This window comes from Sceloporus occidentalis, unplaced genomic scaffold, assembly GCF_023333645.1.
Source record: "Sceloporus occidentalis isolate IW3139 unplaced genomic scaffold, rSceOcc1.0.p SCAF_86, whole genome shotgun sequence".
NCBI classification, from domain to species: domain Eukaryota; kingdom Metazoa; phylum Chordata; class Lepidosauria; order Squamata; family Phrynosomatidae; genus Sceloporus; species Sceloporus occidentalis.
The window spans coordinates 2708701-2726356 of NW_028317066.1; the positions used below are offsets into that span (position 1 = coordinate 2708701).

The following is a 17656-nucleotide window of genomic DNA, read 5'->3' on the forward strand; positions in this document are numbered from 1 at the left end:
AATCCTTTGGTGGGCCTTATGCGGCCCGTGGGCCATATCTTTTGCAGGCCTGCTCGCAACCCTAAGAAGGAGGGACCTCCAAAATGCCTTGCTAGTCACTGGCTGAACAAGTTCTTGCAAGCCCAACATTTTGGCTTCGTTGACTGAGTCCACCTGGAGTGCACTCTTTCTCTTTTCCTGCTGCCTTCCACCTTACAGACCATCATCTTTCTTTCATATCATGTCACAGGGCAGTTAAACCAGTCCCAAACTGGGTTATTTCTGCAGTGTCTTTTGGACCTCTTTTAGCCTTTGAGTTTTCATAAGGCTCTGTAGTTTAGAAGAGACTAATAATTATAAATATATTAATAATAATGAATAGAAATAATAGAATTAAATAACAATTAAATAATAAAAACTGAATAAAAACATAAAAAGTAGACATTAAAATAGAATTAAAACCGAATTAAACAAACTCAGCTCCCTCTCTGGAAAGTGTAAGGAAAGAGGCCTGGAAGGGACATTAAATGGGAAGAAGGGGGAAGGGGTAAATGTTGAGGGGGTCTCTTTTCCCTAGAGATACCCATTGCTCCTTCTCCCGGTCTCTGGAGGGGTCTGCTGGCGGGAGGGAGAGCATGGAATTCTGGGAGTGGGATTTTAAAGCTATGCCTAAAGTCCCATACACTCGATTTATTTGGTCTTCTTGGGAAGGTTGAGGCTTGCTTTGCTCTGAGAGCCATTGAATTATAATTTTGGTGGTCTGCATAAGTGTTGCACATGTAACACACCTCCATTTGTACTTTCTGCAGGTGTGCAAAGAACCAAGATGGCCTTCAAAGGAAGGAAGAGAGGAGAAACTACCCTCAGTTCCTCCTTTGAGGAAGAAAATGGAGGAAAGAAGACCTTGGGACAGTAAATGTTCAGCCCTCCTTTTTTGAAGTGGAGCCATTGGGAATTTGAGAGACTGGGATGCAATGTGGGTCAGTTATGTACAATCCTCTGTCTTTCAGTGATTAGTTGATCCGTGGTTCCTGCCATCTTGCCCTTGCTTCCCCTCCCAGCCAATCAGGGCCAGGGATGGATTGAGGGATTGGGATTCCAGCCAATCAGGGCCAGGGATGGTGAGATGGACTGGGATTCCAGCCAATGATGGCCCCTCAGAGTGTCCCTCAGGAGGACTTCTTCTGTTCCTGCCTTTGTCCTTCTGTGGAAAATTATTAAGGGAGAAATAGATGACAAATGCAATGAACTATAAGGGAAGGTTATTGTTGGGGTATCTTTCCCCTTTTTGTTGATTTGTTTTTAGTGGTTTTAATTCTGTGGAGAGTTTGTTTAACTGGGTTTTAGGAATAACCTTTTGAGGTCTTATGTTTTTGCATATTCTTTGTTCAGCATTGGTTTTAATTCTTGTTAGCCACTCCTGCAGTCCCAGGGCTGGGGAAAAGACAGAAGGTGGGTGGGTGGAAGAATGATGATGAAAGCAGAGGAGGAGAAGGATCCACTCTTCCCAGAGCCACCTCCAGCTCTGTCCTGTTTTGCCCTTGCAAGGCTAGCCAACCCTCAGTCCAGAATCTCAGTGTTTCAAGCACTGAGTGAAAGGGAGAAGGGATGGTTGTCTCACCAAGTCCTGTGTAGCAAAAGCAGTGGTGGTATAATCCAGTCCACGTTCATCGTGAGGCTTCAGTCATTCCAGTCCATCAGGTTCAAAGGGGAAATCTGAGAGTCCTCCAGGTCCCAGCAGAATTCCAGGTATCAGGCATTCAGCCAACATTCAAGGCAAGAGCAAGGTGTCTCCCAAGCACCACGGATGGTTCTCAACCATGCTGGACCGAGGGAGGTGCTGGGATATTTCTAACCCATCTGGGTCTCTCATGTTCTAGCTGTTGGCTTCCTACTTAGCCATAGAGAATGCCCTTGTCTCTCTTTTTCTTGGGGTCTCCCTGTGGGAGTAGGCCCCAGTCAATCTGGCTCAGGAGGAGGGAAACCTAGCTGCTGGGAACTTGACCCTGGGACTGGCTTCAGGTTTACCTCCGGAGGATCTGGACAGTGGCTGCAGCCCTGGCTTGTCCCTGGGATCTCAGCCTCCACTTCAGACTCAGAGGACAGGCCTGGCTCGTGGCGTCAGGGCATGGCAAGCCCTCACCTGGAGCGCCACCTTCATTTCAAACCCCAAAGGGGGAAAGTTCCCAGAGACCTTCCCTGCAGAGTCTTGTAGGGCCAATTGGCTGTGGAGGTGCTTCTGGTGAGATGCAGTTGTAGGGCAACACATTTGGAAGGCACCCATATTGGGAAGAGGAAGAGAGAGGGAGGTGCGGCAGAGAACAGGAGCCGGAATCATCGGTTCCTCTGGATAGAACTGGATTGCAGCTCCTAGCAGCTTCTAGCAAGCATGGCCAATGGTGAGGGAGAGTGGGAGTTGCAGTCCATCAACAACTGAAAATCTACCTGATTCTCATCCCTGTTGAAAAGGTTGGGTTGCTTTTAAGGAGTTTGTGGGGGGTGGCTTGCCCCCAAATTTGTTGGGCAATCAGCTCAGGACTGGCATCTCTGCCAGGATGATGTTCCTGCCACCCTCACGCTTGACCTCGCCTTGAGCCAGGGAAGAGCTGCCACACTCAGAGGCATTCCTAGTATATTTTTGCAAATCATTAATCAATCATCCCTCTCTTCCACTGCCTTTTCAGGTCCAGTGGAGCTGCTGGACAAGCAGAAGAGGGCGAGGCTCGCTTTCTCTTGCCAGACCCATAACTTCAGCACCCCTTCCCAGCAGCGCACTAGGTGATGCCCCCCGCACCCTCCTGGCAATGCCCATGGCCATCTTTCTGGCCTGGGCCAGTCAGGCACTGGGCCATCTCCCTTCCTGATCTCTCACACCAAGTTATAGCCGGTGCCCTGACTGAGGTTCTCTGGACAGTGCTGGAGGAAATGCTTGCCTTTGCATGGAATGGGAATCTCTGGCTTCAATAGTCTTATTCAAGAAGAATATACGAAGATTCTGAGGAAGTCAGTGAGCATGTGAAATAAAAGTAGTCAGTCCTCTGTATATGCTGAGGTTTGGTTCCAGGACCCACGGTGGATGCCAAAACCCATGCATTCTCAAGTTACAGTGGACCCTTGTTATACACTGGGGTTTGGTTCCAAGATCCCCTGTGTATTACAAAATCTGTGTATGCTCAAGTGCCATTCAATACAATGACATAGAAAAATGGTGTCCCTTATAAAAAATGGAAAATCAAGGTCTGATATTTGAAATTTACACTTTTTTTTAACATTTTCAAACCGTGTATCCTTGAATCTGTGTATAAAATAATCCATGTATAAGAAGGGCTGACTGTACCTTAAATACAATGGCATACTAAAATAGTGTCCCTTAAATAAAATAAAAGGAGTTACTTTTTGGAACTGATAAATTTTGAAAATATTTTCAAGGTCTGGATGCTTGAATCCATGGACAAACATCCGTGGAAATTAGCTGGGAAACAAAGCAGTCCCAGATTGCAAGCAGGCCTCTAGAAATTCCCTCTGGCATCCCAGGGAGCCTCCACAGCTGGTCCAGAAACAGTCTAATTTTATGTTATCTAAGCAGAAAGGCAGACTAGTCCATCTTCTGGGATTAAGCTGGAGCCACGTCTAGCCAGCAAGAAAGGTCTGAAAGAGAAACAGCATGGTGCCATGGACTGAGGGCTGGACTAGGACCGGGAGACCAGGATTCGAATCCTCACTCAGCCTTGGAAATCCATGGGTGAGCTTGCATATATCACTCTCTCTCAGCCTCAAAGGAAGGCTCTTCTGAATAAATATGGACATAAAAGAGACCCCTACGACTAAGTATTATACAGTGGTTTGAGTATTGGCCTAGTACTCTGAGAAACCAAAGTTTGAATCCCCACTCGGCCACAGAAGCTCACTGGCTGCCCTTGGGCAAGTTACACTTTCTCAGTCTCAGAAGAAGGCAATGGTAGCAAGGTTTATACCAGAGGACCTCAATGTGTGGGGCGGATTGTATGGGAGAAGGCGATCCTGTAAGTAAGGTTATAACCAAGATCTTGTATTGTGCCCTGAAATTAATAGGCAGCCAATTAAGATATTTTAATAATAATAATAATAATAATAATAATAATAATAATATGTTTTATTTATAGACCGCTATTCCGCAATTATCATAGCGGTGTACAGTAAAAACTGCAATACAATACAAGGTGACAGTTAAAGGAGGGAGAAGTCTCGTCCTTCAGGCTGTCCCTGATGTTGCTGGGTCTGCCTGATCGCTCCCTCTGAGGAGAACTAGTTTAAAAAAATATAGAGAGATATATTAATATAGGTGTGATATGGTCATCTCTAGATCTTCCAGTGACTACTCTGGCAGCCATATTTTGGATTAATTAAATTTTCCAGACTTGGTACAAGGGTAACTTAGGTAGAGCACATTACAGAAGTCAAGACGTGAGGTTAACAGAGCATGCATGATAGTTTTCGGTTCTACAGGTTCCAGGAAGGGGTGCAGTTGGCATATCAACCAAAGCTAATAACAGGCACTCCTGGCCATTGCATCTATCTGAACTCACATCTGGAGTGACAGATTCCCCCAAACTGCAAACACAGTCCTTTAGGGGATGTGTGACCCTATCCAGGACCGGTTGACAAACCTCCATACCTGGATTAGGATCTCCATCAAGTACCTCGGTCTTATCTGGATTCAGTTTTAATCTGTTTCTCCTCATCTAGCACATTACTGCCCCAAGACATTCATTCAGAGGGGAGATGCCTTCCTTAGTTGATGCAGAGGTCTGGGGCATGAAGAGATATAGTTGGGTGTCATCAGCGTACTGATAGCACTCCATGTCTCCAGATGATCTCTCCCAGCAGTTTCATGTAGATGTTAAACAGTATTAGTGACAGGATGATGCCCTGAGGAATGCCAAATTTAAACTCCCTTTTAAAGGAACAACTGTCCCCCAGCATCTCTGTCTGGAATCTGCTTGAGAGATAGGACCAGACCCACTGCAATGCATTGCCCCCGATCCCCAATTCCCTCAGGCTTTCCAGAACGATACCATGGTCGATGGTATTGAAAGCCACTGAGAGATCCAAAAGCTTCAACAGGGTCACACTTCATCTGTCGGTGTTCAAGCAAAGATCATCTACTAAGGCAACTATAGCATTCTCGGCTCCGTATCCCATCTTGAAGCCAGTTTGAAATGGGTCTAGATAATCTGATTCTTCCAAGAATGCTTGAAGAGCAACTTCCTTCTCAATCACCTTGCTTAGAAATGGAAGATGGATCTGTAATTGTTCGTGTCCAAGGGATCTAGGGAGGGCTTTTCCAGAAGACGCTGAACCACCACTTCTTTTAAGCAAGATGGAAAATAGCCCTCCCTAAGAGATGCATCTATGATACATCTCAGGTGAGTCCTAAGTGCATCTCCTCCTTGGAGGACTAGCCATGAAGGGCAAGGGTTGAGAGGGCAAGTTGTCTTCTTCACACTTCCAAGGAGCTTCTCCACATCCTCAGTACTCACATATTCAAATTGATCCAGTATGATCTTATTCATCTTAATGGACACTTCACCTATAGCCTCTACAATAATGTCTGCCTCTGGAAGAAGGGAAGGAGTACGCCCTTTCTTCCTTCCTTTCGGAATGGAGCCCAAGCTGTGGAGCTAGACTCAGGAGAGAAAGGCTATGAAGACTCTGCTTTGTACATATAGCTCTTTCTCTCTCAGTGTGTGTGTGTGTGTGTGTTTGCCTCTGCTGTTCTTATGGCTGTGAATGGAGGTGAGGACTGGGGAGAGAAGAAAGTGTCAATTTTGTGCAAATGCAGAACTTCTGTGCATCAAAGAGTCCAGTGTGTTGAAATAGCAAAGAACTTTATTGAGAACACAGAGAAGGAATTCAGTGTTTAAGCCAGAACTGCCCACTCCAAGCCAAACTATACATTAAAACCCCAAAACCTAAAACACCACCCTCTTCCCAACCTAGCACCCACCTACAATTCCTACAGTCTATGCCCCACAGGTAACAAGACCCACTTTCCCACCCCTAGAAACTAACCCCCTTCCTGTTAATATCATTCCCATAACTATTTGAGCCAGCTGCAACAAATCCCACCCCTCTATTTCGCTAACCTATACTACAATCTCCAGTCAAATTTATAAACTATGATCTATACTAACAGCAATGAAAATCTAAACTTAACAAAATATAACTTTAAAACATAAACAGACTTATCCACAGACAAACCACAGACATTTGGATAGACAACCCTTACAAACAAAAGCATAAGGGACTTTTCACTGCTGGATTGAAAATATATTTTCTGTATTAATTCTTGAAAAAATAATGTTAGTTCACTTCTGGGATTTGTATGGCTTCTCTCCTGTGTGGCCTCTCTGATGTCTCAAAAGGATTGATTTACGAGAAAAACATTTCCCACAATGCTGACATTTGTATGGCTTCTCTCCTGTGTGGACTCTCTGATGTGTCACTAGGTTTGACTTCTGAGCAAAACACTGTCCACAATGCTGGCATTTGTATGGCTTTGCTCCTGTGTGAGATCTCTGATGTATCACTAGGTATGACTTTGAAGAGAAACATTTCCCACAATGTTGGCATTTGTAAGGCTTCTCTCCAGTGTGGACTCTCTGATGCCTCACTTGGACTGACTTCGAAGAAAAACCTTTCCCACAATGCTGGCATTTGTAAGGCTTCTCTCCAGTGTGGACTCTCTGATGTTTCACTAGGCTTGGCTTCTGAGAAAAACATTTCCCACAATGCTGGCATTTGTCTGGCTTCTCTCCTGTGTGGACTCTCTGATGCTTGACAAGGACTGACTTGTAGGCAATTTTTTTCCCACAATGCTGACATTTATGTGACTTCTTTCCTGTGTGGACTCTCTCATGTCTGACAAGTTCTTCTGTAAACAAAGACAATGACAGACAAGACTGAAGCTCAGCGTTAAGAGAGGAAGGTGTTACCCCAAGATTTAGCCCCACGTTCACCCCTCCCTATTTCACGTTCAATTAATAAAGTTGGTGTGAGTGACCCAAGCATGACACTGTTCTGGATGCCCCCAAATCCATATAATGATTGTATCCTTACTCATAGGAGCTAGCAAAGAAGAGATTGTAGGGGAACTGCCATGAGGAAATCAGTGGAAGCAGATAGGTCAGACAGTTGAAAAATATTCCAATAAATATGTGTAAAAATACTTTGATTGAAAAGTGGCATCATTTCCTGTGAGACTGCCATAGAGTGTTGAGTCAGAGCACTTGGCATGATGCAAGCTAACTGCAGAGGATGCTTAATGCTGTGTGGCACTAGGAGATGACTCACAACCAATACAATATACAGCTAAAAAAGCCAATGTCATTCTAGGTTGCATCAATACAAGCAAAGTTTCTAGATCAAGGGATGTAATAGTGCTACTTTATTCTGCTTTAGTCAGAATAATCCTGTGTCCAGTTCAGGGCCCCACAATTTAAAAAGGATGTTGTCAAGTTGGAACATGCCCAGAGGAAGGCAGCCAAAGTGGTGAAGGATCTTGAAACCATCAAGCCCTTTGAGGAGCGACAGTAAGACCTCTTTGACAGTGCAACTCCCTTAGTTTTGTGGAGTCCTCTTCCTTGGAGGTCTTTACACAGAGGCTGGATGGTGTTTGGAAATGATTCTATAATTCTAGTGGAATCATAACACCAGGATAATTTAGCATAAAAGGGACCTCAATCTTCATAGAAAGGAGAATGGATTCAGGTTCCTTACCCACAGAAGCCACATTCTCATAATTCTCCATCATTACACAATTGTACATAAGTCTCTGCTTCTTCGTCAACAGATTCCATTCATCCTTAGTGAAATATACTGCCACATCCGCGAAGGTCACCTGCAACAGAAAACAGCCTTCATCCAGAGAGTGACTAAGGAAAAGGGGAGGAAATCGCATGGTGCATCCAAATATTATTTCATCACTTCAGAATTCAGTGCAGGAAATAAACTTTAAATTATGTTAGCAAGCAAAAACCTGCTGCCTTTAAATCTAGTTTGTCTCGAATCCTTTCAATATAATATACTTAGGGAGCTGGACATGTTTAGCCTGGAGAAGGCAAGGTTAAGAGGTGATATGATAGCCCTGTTTAAATACTTGAAGGGATGTCATACTGAGGAGGGAGCAAGCTTGTTTTCTGCTGCTCCAGAGACTAGAACATGGAACAATGGATGCAAACTGCAGGAAAAGAGATTCCACCTGAACATTAGGAGGAACGTCCTGACAGTAAGAGCTGTTTGACAGTGGGACACACTCCTTCCTCGGAATACAGTGGCATCTCCTTCCTTGGAGGTCTTTAAGATGAGGCTCGATGGCCATCTGACGTGTATGCTTTGATTGAGAGTTCCTGCATGGCAGGGGGTTGGACTGGATGGCCCTTGTGGTCTCTTCCAACTCTATGATTCTAATATCATAAAAAATATAATTTAGGCCATTGCTGGGATATTGAAGATGTATTAGGATACTCACTATCCCAACACATACAGAACATTTAGCCACCAAAGAATTATTGTGCATTTAGACATTTCTTGCCACATTTCAGAGGCAAACATCATTTTTAATATTAGTTTTGGGGAGCACACTGGGATTGAGGGCCACTGGGGCTACCCCATGTTTAGATCCAGAGATGTTCCCCCATATCCTCCAACACTGCACAGATGGGAAAAGCAAGACACATGTGGACAAGCAATCCAGAAGGCAGTGAAGATGGCCAAAGTTGTTTATGAGGAAGGTCACAGAAATGGGGAAGGGCACAGCAGTTTGCTTTTGCTTCAGTCTCCTGGGAAGGGCAATATCCTGCCTCCTTCTTTCCTCTCTTCTCCCCACTTTTGAGTTGATGGGGGGCAAACTGAATGGCACTCAGGAACTGAAGTGAGCTGAGAAGGGGGAAAGTGGGAGGAGGAGAGAGCAACCGGGACATTTTTTAAAGCCCCCGAAAAAGTGGGGTGACAGAGGGTTAACCAGGACTGTCTCTGCCATATTGGGAGAATATGTTCTCCGCTTGCTTTCATGTTGTTGTGAGTTAAGGATTGGGTAACTCTAGAGGATGAAAGACTTCTGGAATTGGAAGGGAATGGGTTGAAATTTGGTTGGCATGCTTACTTGGCATATGGGAAATCCCAACAAAATAAAAATTTTATGGATCATTGTATTAGGAAACCCTTGTTAAAAATTTGGAACCGTTACAAAGATAGAATCCTACCTAAATTGAACGGATGGGTCTCCCCTCATGAAGCCTTCTTTAGAAAGGAAATGGCCAAAGACTCAAAATGGTATAAGTATAATGATTTGTTGGAATTTCAGAAAGGAAATTGGGTAATTAAAACAAGAGAAACACTACTGGAAGAAGGATGGAAAGGAACATGGTTCGTATACAGACAGATCTATGAACGATTTAGGTTAGATGAGAAAACAAATGGTTTTGTAAGAAAGGAGGATGACCCACATTTAGGAAAGATTTTGGCCCTTGAAGAAAATAAATTAATTAGCAAAATCTATAAAACACTATTACAGTATGGCACAGAAGAGGAGGTGGTAAAACACCACATGATTAAATGGGCAAGGAGTGTCGGCCACCCTATATTACTTTCACAATGGGAAAGAGTTTGGAAAAACGGATTTAGATATACAGCTTCTCAAAACGAGGGAGAATTTTTACAAAATGTTTTATCAATGGTATCTCTCACCAGACAAACTAGTAAAAATCTATAAAAACAATAGCAACAGATGCTGGAAATGTAAAAAGAATATTGGTGGTGGACGTGTGATTGGGCTAAAAAAATTTGGGCAATGATTAAGGATTGCATCAGCGAAATTTTAAATATCAATTTACATTTAAAACCCGAATGTTATCTTTTGGGTATATTTGGAGATGAAATTCCCTCTAAATATGGAAAAATTGTTTTTTATATGGCTTCTCTTGCCCGGATATGTTATGCTCAAAAATGGAAATGTAGTGATATTCCAACAAAGGAGGACTGGATGATAAAATTGTATGATGGAATAGAAATGGACAAATTAACTCAGACATTGAGGAATGAAAATAAGGGGAAATTAACGGAAGAATGGAGTGTGGTTATCAAATTTTTGAAAGAGAATTTGGGGAATGTAGCAGCTATTAATATACCTTGATTTGGTAAGATATAACCCATACTTCCTTCCTGTTAAATTTTAAGAAAGTCAATTAATCAAGTTAGTTCATACTGGTAAGAAGGAAGCCAATTAGCGTGTAAGAATGAAGAGAGAATGAGATTTTGAAGAAGAGTGGAAGATAAGAAAAGTATAATTTGGAAGCCTAGAATTTTAGTTTAGAGAGCGCTTAGAGTAAGAAATTGGGACCATAACGAAGAGAAGAAGAATCTATGGGTTAGGGAAGAAGGAGAGAAAGATTTAGATTAGTGTAGTTAAGAAGAAGTGAAGAAGAGTTAAGTAAATTTAGGGTTAGATAGATAAGTTGATAGATAGATGGAATGGGGAGTTTTTACACATATATAGCCCAATTTTATAATGAATATCTTTATTATGTAATATGATCTATGTAAAGGTATAAATGGATAGGTGTGAATGTTGTATGTTTATATATTTTGTATTGTTTTAATTTTAATAAATAAATAATTATATATATAAAAAGAGAAATTAATAGTCAAGAACTTCAACTCACCAAAGAATTCTTGGACTTCCGCAGCCTCTTTCTTTTGGAGCCCAACTCCCTCCGCTTGGCCTCTGTGTTGGCCATCAGGTGGCAGGGGGTCCTGGTGGTCTTGCACTTGGGTCACTTCCAGCAAGCGAGGGCCCAAAGCCGTGTCCAAGGGGGCAGAGATGAAGGTCCTGAGAAAAGGGACCAGGGTTAGGATTGGCTTGGCAAGAAACCCTGCAGCACTCAAAGACACAGAGAATAGCATCCTGCTGGTGACATACGCAGGTGACATATGCCTTCTTTGGGCCAATGCAGAGGTGGGCATCCCCTCCCTCCCTCTGCTCCAACCAAAGCCTCCTGGACCTAGCATAGATTCACTGCAGCTCTCCTACACAACAGTTACTCCATGCCCTATTAGAGTGGTGAAGGATGAGGGGATGGGGAATTGGAGAGGGCCGGGTTATGCCCCTGTAGCTAGATGTGAAATGACTGCATCATAAATAAATCATCTGCTGAAACGTCCAGAGGTCCCCAGTGCTTATCCCCAGCACCATCCCCTGTCCAAAGAAGGCTGCATCCGCACTATAGAAATAAGGCACTTTGACACCGCTTTAACTGCTCAGGGCTATGGACTCCTGGGCTTTTACCTTTGGGATACTTAGCCTTCTCTGCTGCAATGAACTACAAATCCCAGGATTCCACAGGATGGAGCCAGGAGAGTTAAAGTGGTTTCGAACTGGATTATTTCTGTAGAACAGATACAGCCTAAATCGGTTGTAAAAGGATAGAAGCACCCAAGTCTTGTTTTTACCCTCCAAATAATGGTTTTCCTTTTAAAAAATAAGTAGTTTGTTTTAGTCTGTAATCCTTATTTTTGTTGTTCTTGTTTCTTTCTATTTTTATTTGGTCATTTGAGACGGCTTCCTTCTTGAGTGAAAATCTCTTAATAAGAAACTGGAGAGACTTTTAAAACCTCCCAAAGGAGCCACTTTTGATCTTTTTGGGGGGACTAGCCTCCTCTTAGAAGCCAAAGCCCAGTGTTTGTGAAGAATAAGAATAAGGCTTGTATTAAAACTATCCTCCCCATTTCTGACCCCTTTTGAAACCCATGTTCCCCAGAAGGAGCAGAGCTGTGTAAGAAAACCCTCTCAGAAAAGAGACCCAAAAGACACACAAAGAGACACACTTCCTTCCTTTTGGCCCAAGGAGCCTGGCCTCCTTCTGACTCTGGAGCCTCAGGAGAGAAAGAGATGCCTCTGTTCAACTGAGACTCAGAGAAGGTTCTGGAACATTATTCCCCACAGTCACAAGCAGCATAAAATGGCTGCCAGAACAGGAAATGGCCACCAGAACACAAAATGGCTGCTGGAACACAAATTGGCCGCCTATCCCTCAGCGCTTGGCAGATAGCAGTTTGAGGCCTTCATGGAACCCAAAATGGAGGATGAAAGGTCCCCAAAGTTGGAAACAGGATTTCCAAACGTTAACAACAACTAAAATGCCAAACCAAAAGAACGTTCCCAGAGTTCCATAGCACTGAACCATGGTCATTACACTGGTGCAAAGCAAGAATGCCCAGCGATGGTGGCACTAATGAGGATTAAGGTCTGGTGGCAGCTCTACCCCTCCCCCCCCCAGGCCTGATATCATCATCATCTTCTTCTTCTTCTTCTTTGCTACAGCATGAGAGCCACCATTAAAAGCATTGAAATCCCTTTGGGGAGTCCCACTCTCCCACCTTCAGAGAGAGTGGGCCTTGCCTAGAAGGACTGCTGGGCCTCCTTCCTCCCCTCCTTAATGGCAGTGGCCAAAGAGAAGCAGCACCAGCAGTAGACCCAAGCCAGGCCCAGCCAGACCTCAGGGCAGCAGTGAAGCCTAGTGGTTCCAGTCCTTGACTCTCTGCTGTCACTCTGCTCCTTTCTGTCTTTCTCCCTCTGATACTCTGCTCCTCACAAAGAATTAAATAGAGAAACCGAAGCTCCTCCTCTTCTTGAAACTGGCCAATGGGGGGCAGTAAAGGGAGGTTTATGCAAATGCAGAATGACATCACTGCTACGGAAGGCTCTCTTGACCAATCAGAGAGCAAGATAAAGGTTCTTCTGGAAGCTTCCGTGAGAAAGAGATATAAGGCCTGAGAGACCAAGAGACAGTTGGGGGAATTGTGTCGGTTGGAGATCGAGAGAGAGAGTTAAAGAGTGGATCTTGGAAGTTACTCTCAGAACTGGATGCTTAGGTCTATTTAATATTTTATAGGTTGTATGAATTGTATATTATATACTTACAGATATTGTACCTGCAAGATTCTTAATATCTTGTAGGACTTATATTTTAGTTATATTTTGTTATTTATAATGAATACCTCCTTGGAGTATCTACTACTCAACGCTCCTTTTACACGTGTCTTGGATCGGTTGATGCTTGAAAAATCAGTAAAGAAGGAGAAATAAGGTTCCTTAACCGGTCCCAGTGAAGGTTAAGAGAAACCCTTTTATAATTCACTGGATGATGGCAGCGAGATTTAAGGAAGTTAAGGGTTTGCTGGGCTAAGAGCCATAATGTCTAAATGTCTAATTAACAATTTGTAATCCACTCTGAAAGCCTTTTGGCTGAAGAGAGAGGTATGAAACTATTATTATTGTTATTGTTATTATTATTGTTCCAGGGCCGCAGTTTGGCTGCTTGGACCACCGGAGATCATCAGAGTGAGTCAGTTGGAAAAGCCCATCTCACTCCAGAAAATAAAGGTACTTGAGGAGTTTGCGCTCTACGTCTTTCTGTAATAATAGCTACAAAACTGAAAATAGCATTTGGGACATTTAATCTTTTAAAAACAAATATGGCAGATTTAAATGCTGCTTTAAAACCTCTTTCCATCTGCCAGCTTTGCGCTGGTTTTGGGAGGAAATGAGAAATTGTTGGGAGGGAGGGACTGCCAACAGAATTAGGAGTTGCATTGCAGGATATGGACAGTTTGCGGCCAAGTAAGGTCCAAAACACACGGCAGCAATAATAATAATAATAATAATAATAATAATAATAATAATAATTTATTTATAGCCCGCCCAATCACAATAAAATACAATAAATAAATAAAATACAATAAAATTACAGAGAGCGAAGTGAGTACATTCACAGTTAGGCCTGATGGAAGTTGGGCCTCTCTTTTTCACTCCCTCCCAGGTCTGATGATGATGTCATGGAGGGAGGGCTCTTCTTCTTGAGGCAAGGATTTTATTTTAATTAATTTTAATGTAATTCTTCTCATTAAATTTAAGAGAAGAATTGGTGGACAGAGTGACATAAGTCACAGTAAATGGGGAGTAGAACTAGGTAGGGAACTAGGTAGGGAAGGCCTGCCGGAAGAGATCCGTTTTAAGAGCCTTCTTAAAGGCTGTAAGAGTATAAATGTCACGGATCTCCTTCGGCAGGTCATTCCGTAGCTTCGGAGCTGCGATGGAAAAGGCCCTCTGGGTGACTGAAGTTAGCCTAGATTGTATTGGCTGAAGTAGATTCTTCCCCGAGGACCTTAGAGTGCGGGACGGACAGTACGGAAGTAGGCGATCTCTTAAGTATTCTGGACCCAAGCCATGTAGGGCTTTGAAGGTAATCACCAACACCTTGTACCTTGCCCGGAAACTAATTGGCAGCCAGTGAAGGGATTTCAAAACCGGTGTTATGTGGTCGGTACGACGAGTACCTGTAATTAACCTGGCTGCCATATTTTGTACAAGTTGAAGTTTCTGAACTTGGCACAAGGGTAGCCCCATATACAGCGCATTACAGAAGTCCAATCGAGAGGTGGCCAGCGCATGTACAACTGTTTCAAGGTCTCCCTGCTCCAGGAAGGGGCGCAGCTGGCGTATCAGCCGAAGCTGATAACAAGTGCTCCTGACCTGAGCTTTCAGGTGAAGCGACGAGTCAAGGAGCACCCCTAAGCTGCGGACACAGTCTTTCAGGGGAAGTGTGACCCCATCCAGAACTGGCTGACATAATTCCATACCTGGCCTTGGGTTTCCTATAACAAGTACCTCCGTCTTACCTGGATTCAGCTTGAGTCGGTTTTCCCTCATCCAGTCCATTCCCGCCCCAAGACAGGCATTCAGAGGAGAGATGCCATCCTTAGTCAATGCATCAGTCTGAGACACAGAGAAATATATTTGGGTGTCATCGGCATACTGATAACATCCTGCCCCATGTCTCCGGATGATTTCTCCCAGCGGCTTCATGTAAATTTAAACAGCATAGGAGACAGTATGGTGTCCTGGGGGATGCCAAATTTTACCTCTCTTTTAAAAGAGCAACTGTCTCCTAGCGCCACCATCTGGAATCTGCCTGAGAAGTAGGACCAGAACCACTGTAGAACAGTGCCTCTGATTCCTAGCTCCCTCAGGTGCTCCAGAAGGATACCATGGTCGATGGTATCAAAGGCTGCTGAGAGGTCTAAGAGCACCAGCAGGGCCACACTTCCCTGTCGATGCTCAGAAGGAGATCATCGACTAAGGCAACCATGGCTGTCTCAACTCCGTATCCCCCCCCCCCCCCGAATTTGGTTTGAAATGGGATTTCCCCCCTCTCTTCTCTCTTCCTCCTTCCCTTCACTCCAAGGGCAAACTTCTCCACTGACTCAAAGACTTCCCTGCAGCCCCAGCTTCCTTTATGTCCATTCGCCCAAAAGACAGCTCTCCTGGCTCTCCTTCCCCTGAATGAACTTGGGGTCCTTGGCAATGGGGCTGCAATGGAGCACCCTCCCCTCCTCTTTCCCTTTCCTCAGGTAAACACAGACCCTCTTTCTGTGTCTCTCAAAATGGTGGCACTTAGTCTGGACCCCTCCCTCCCCAAAATCCTGGCTACGTCCCTCTTTGGGATGCTTTTATGATATGTATTTTACACATGATTGCCTCCTGAGGACACTCTGAGGGCTGCCTTTGGCTGGAATCCCCTCCCTCCCATCATCCCTTGCCCTGATTGGCTGGAATCTCAGTCCCTCCCACCATCCCTGACCCTGATTGGCTGGAATCCCCTCCCTCCCATCATCCCTGGCCCTCATTGGCTGGAATCCCCTCCCTCCCACCATCCCTGACCCTGATTGGCTGGAATCTCAGTCCCTCCCACCATCCCTGACCCTGATTGGCTGGAATCTCAGTCCCTCCCACCATCCCTGACCCTGATTGGCTGGAATCTCAGTCCCTCCCACCATCCCTGACGCTGATTGGCTGGAATCTCAGTCCCTCCCACCATCCCTGACCCTGATTGGCTGGAATCTCAGTCCCTCCCACCATCCCTGACCCTGATTGGCTGGAATCTCAGTCCCTCCCACCATCCCTGACCCTGATTGGCTGGAATCTCAGTCCCTCCCACCATCCCTGACCCTGATTGGCTGGAATCCCTGTCCCTTCCACCATCTCTGGCCATTTTGTATTCTGGCAACCATTTTGTGCTGCTTGTTCCAGAACCTTCTCTGAGGCCTCAGTTGAACCGAGGCTCCTCTTTCTCTCCTGAGGCTCCAGAGAGAGAAGGAGGCCAGGCTCCTTGGGCCAAAAGGAAGGAAGTGTGTCCTTTTGAGCCTCTGGCATTCCATTTTGGGGTGAAGGAAGGAAAAAGGGAAGGAAGGAAGGAAGGAAGGAAGGAAGGAAGGAAGGAAGGAAGGAAGGGAGGGAGGGAGGGGTCTGTGGGGGTCTGAGGAAGGGGAGGCAGGGACCCAGGGCCAGTGGGGAGGCTGGGCTTTGGGGGCTGGGAGAGAGAGGTGGGAAAGAGACCCTCGCTTTGGGTCCTAGCTGGGGAGGGGCCACCGTTCCTTGCCTACCCCTTTGGGAAAGGAGACCCCCTCAGCCCCCTGGACTCACTCCTGCCACTCATTCCTAGAATGGCTGGGACTCAGAGGAGTTTCCTAGGCATTGTCACCTTCTGCCCTCCATGGCCATTGGCACTGACCTTTCCCCATTGCCTTCCCTCCCTCAGCCCTTGGACCTCCTCCTCCTTCGCACTCAGAGCAACCCTTCTCTACGGCTGAGAAGACGGCCTCTGACCCAGGGAAGCTCCGGCCATAAAGGACTGCAGGAGAGGCCTTTCTGGGGCTGAGGAATCAGGGTCTTTTTACTGAAGGTAGGGCTTTATTCCTGGAGCTGAAAGAGGGATTTTGTTTAAATGCTTCAGTCCAGGATTGTGTGGAAGGGCTGCAGCTGAGAGACTGAGCCCATGCTTTGCAGGAATAAAGCCCCAAATTCATCTCTGGCAGCATTGTCTTCCCAGAAGGTGGAAGTGAGATTTCCAGACCCCAGACACATGGTCCTTTTTGTGGGGAATATATGTGTGTTGTTTACTAGAGCTTTGTGAGGTATTTGTTTTACTGGGTTTATAAAATGAATTTACATATGTCCTCTCTTCCCAAAAATAAGCATAATCCAGGATGCAGTCTTTAATCTTAAACCTATACATATATAGAATTTTATTGTATCAAGTGGTGTGCATACCTTTTAAAAATATACTAAAAGAAGTGAAAATGAATGTGATTTTGACAATGGGTCTGTTCAGAAACACTGCACACAAATATACATATAAGGATTTCTGGATGGCCTCAGCAAGCAGAGAGAGGAGCTGCACACCTCATGCCCTATCTATGACTGACAGACACAAACACAGCAGTTAAACTTAGATGAACACACTCATTTGTAATAATGAAAAGATTATTTTCACCAGTGTCAAAATGGGGATGGGGGCATGATGAGGGGAGGCTGTGGATCAGATCCATAAAGTAGTGCATATCTTATCCAGTCCAGGAGCTAGATCTTCTCTTCGTGGGACATAAAACAGGTCCTCCTCCTCCTCCTCCTCTACATGAAAGAGTAGTCTAATTCTCATCCGTGACTTTGAAACAGCATTTCTTCATTTAAAAAAACTGAGGTGGCATGAATCCTGTTGATTAACCCTAGAGATTAGACCCACTGAATCCATAAGTGACTGGCGAGTCAAACTATAGGTAATGCCAACTGATTCAGTGATTC

At 44.7% G+C, this 17656-nt stretch overlaps 2 protein-coding genes across 2 annotated transcripts in view; both read right to left on the bottom strand.

Annotated features, from left to right (window-relative positions):
- LOC149285006 (uncharacterized) overlaps window positions 1–17656 on the bottom strand; it is a 386586-nt gene that overhangs the window by 280591 nt on the left and 88339 nt on the right. The window lies entirely within an intron of this gene.
- LOC149285013 (uncharacterized) lies at window positions 5898–7783 on the bottom strand. Its single transcript, XM_089495966.1, has 2 exons — window positions 7738–7783; window positions 5898–6892 (listed from the first exon to the last, which is right to left on the bottom strand). Exons 1-2 carry the CDS (start codon window positions 7769–7771, stop codon window positions 6327–6329), a joined length of 600 nt encoding a protein of 199 aa, XP_089352092.1. The 5' UTR covers window positions 7772–7783; the 3' UTR covers window positions 5898–6326.

Excerpts from the sequence above, each read along its gene's own strand:
- LOC149285013 (XM_089495966.1), bottom strand. The coding sequence starts at position 7,771 with ATGATGGAGAATTATGAGAATGTGGCTTCTGTGG. Across the intron at positions 6,893-7,737 it reads TGAGAATGTGGCTTCTGTGG|AAGAACTTGTCAGACATGAG; the intron begins GTAAGGAACCTG and ends CTTTGTTTACAG.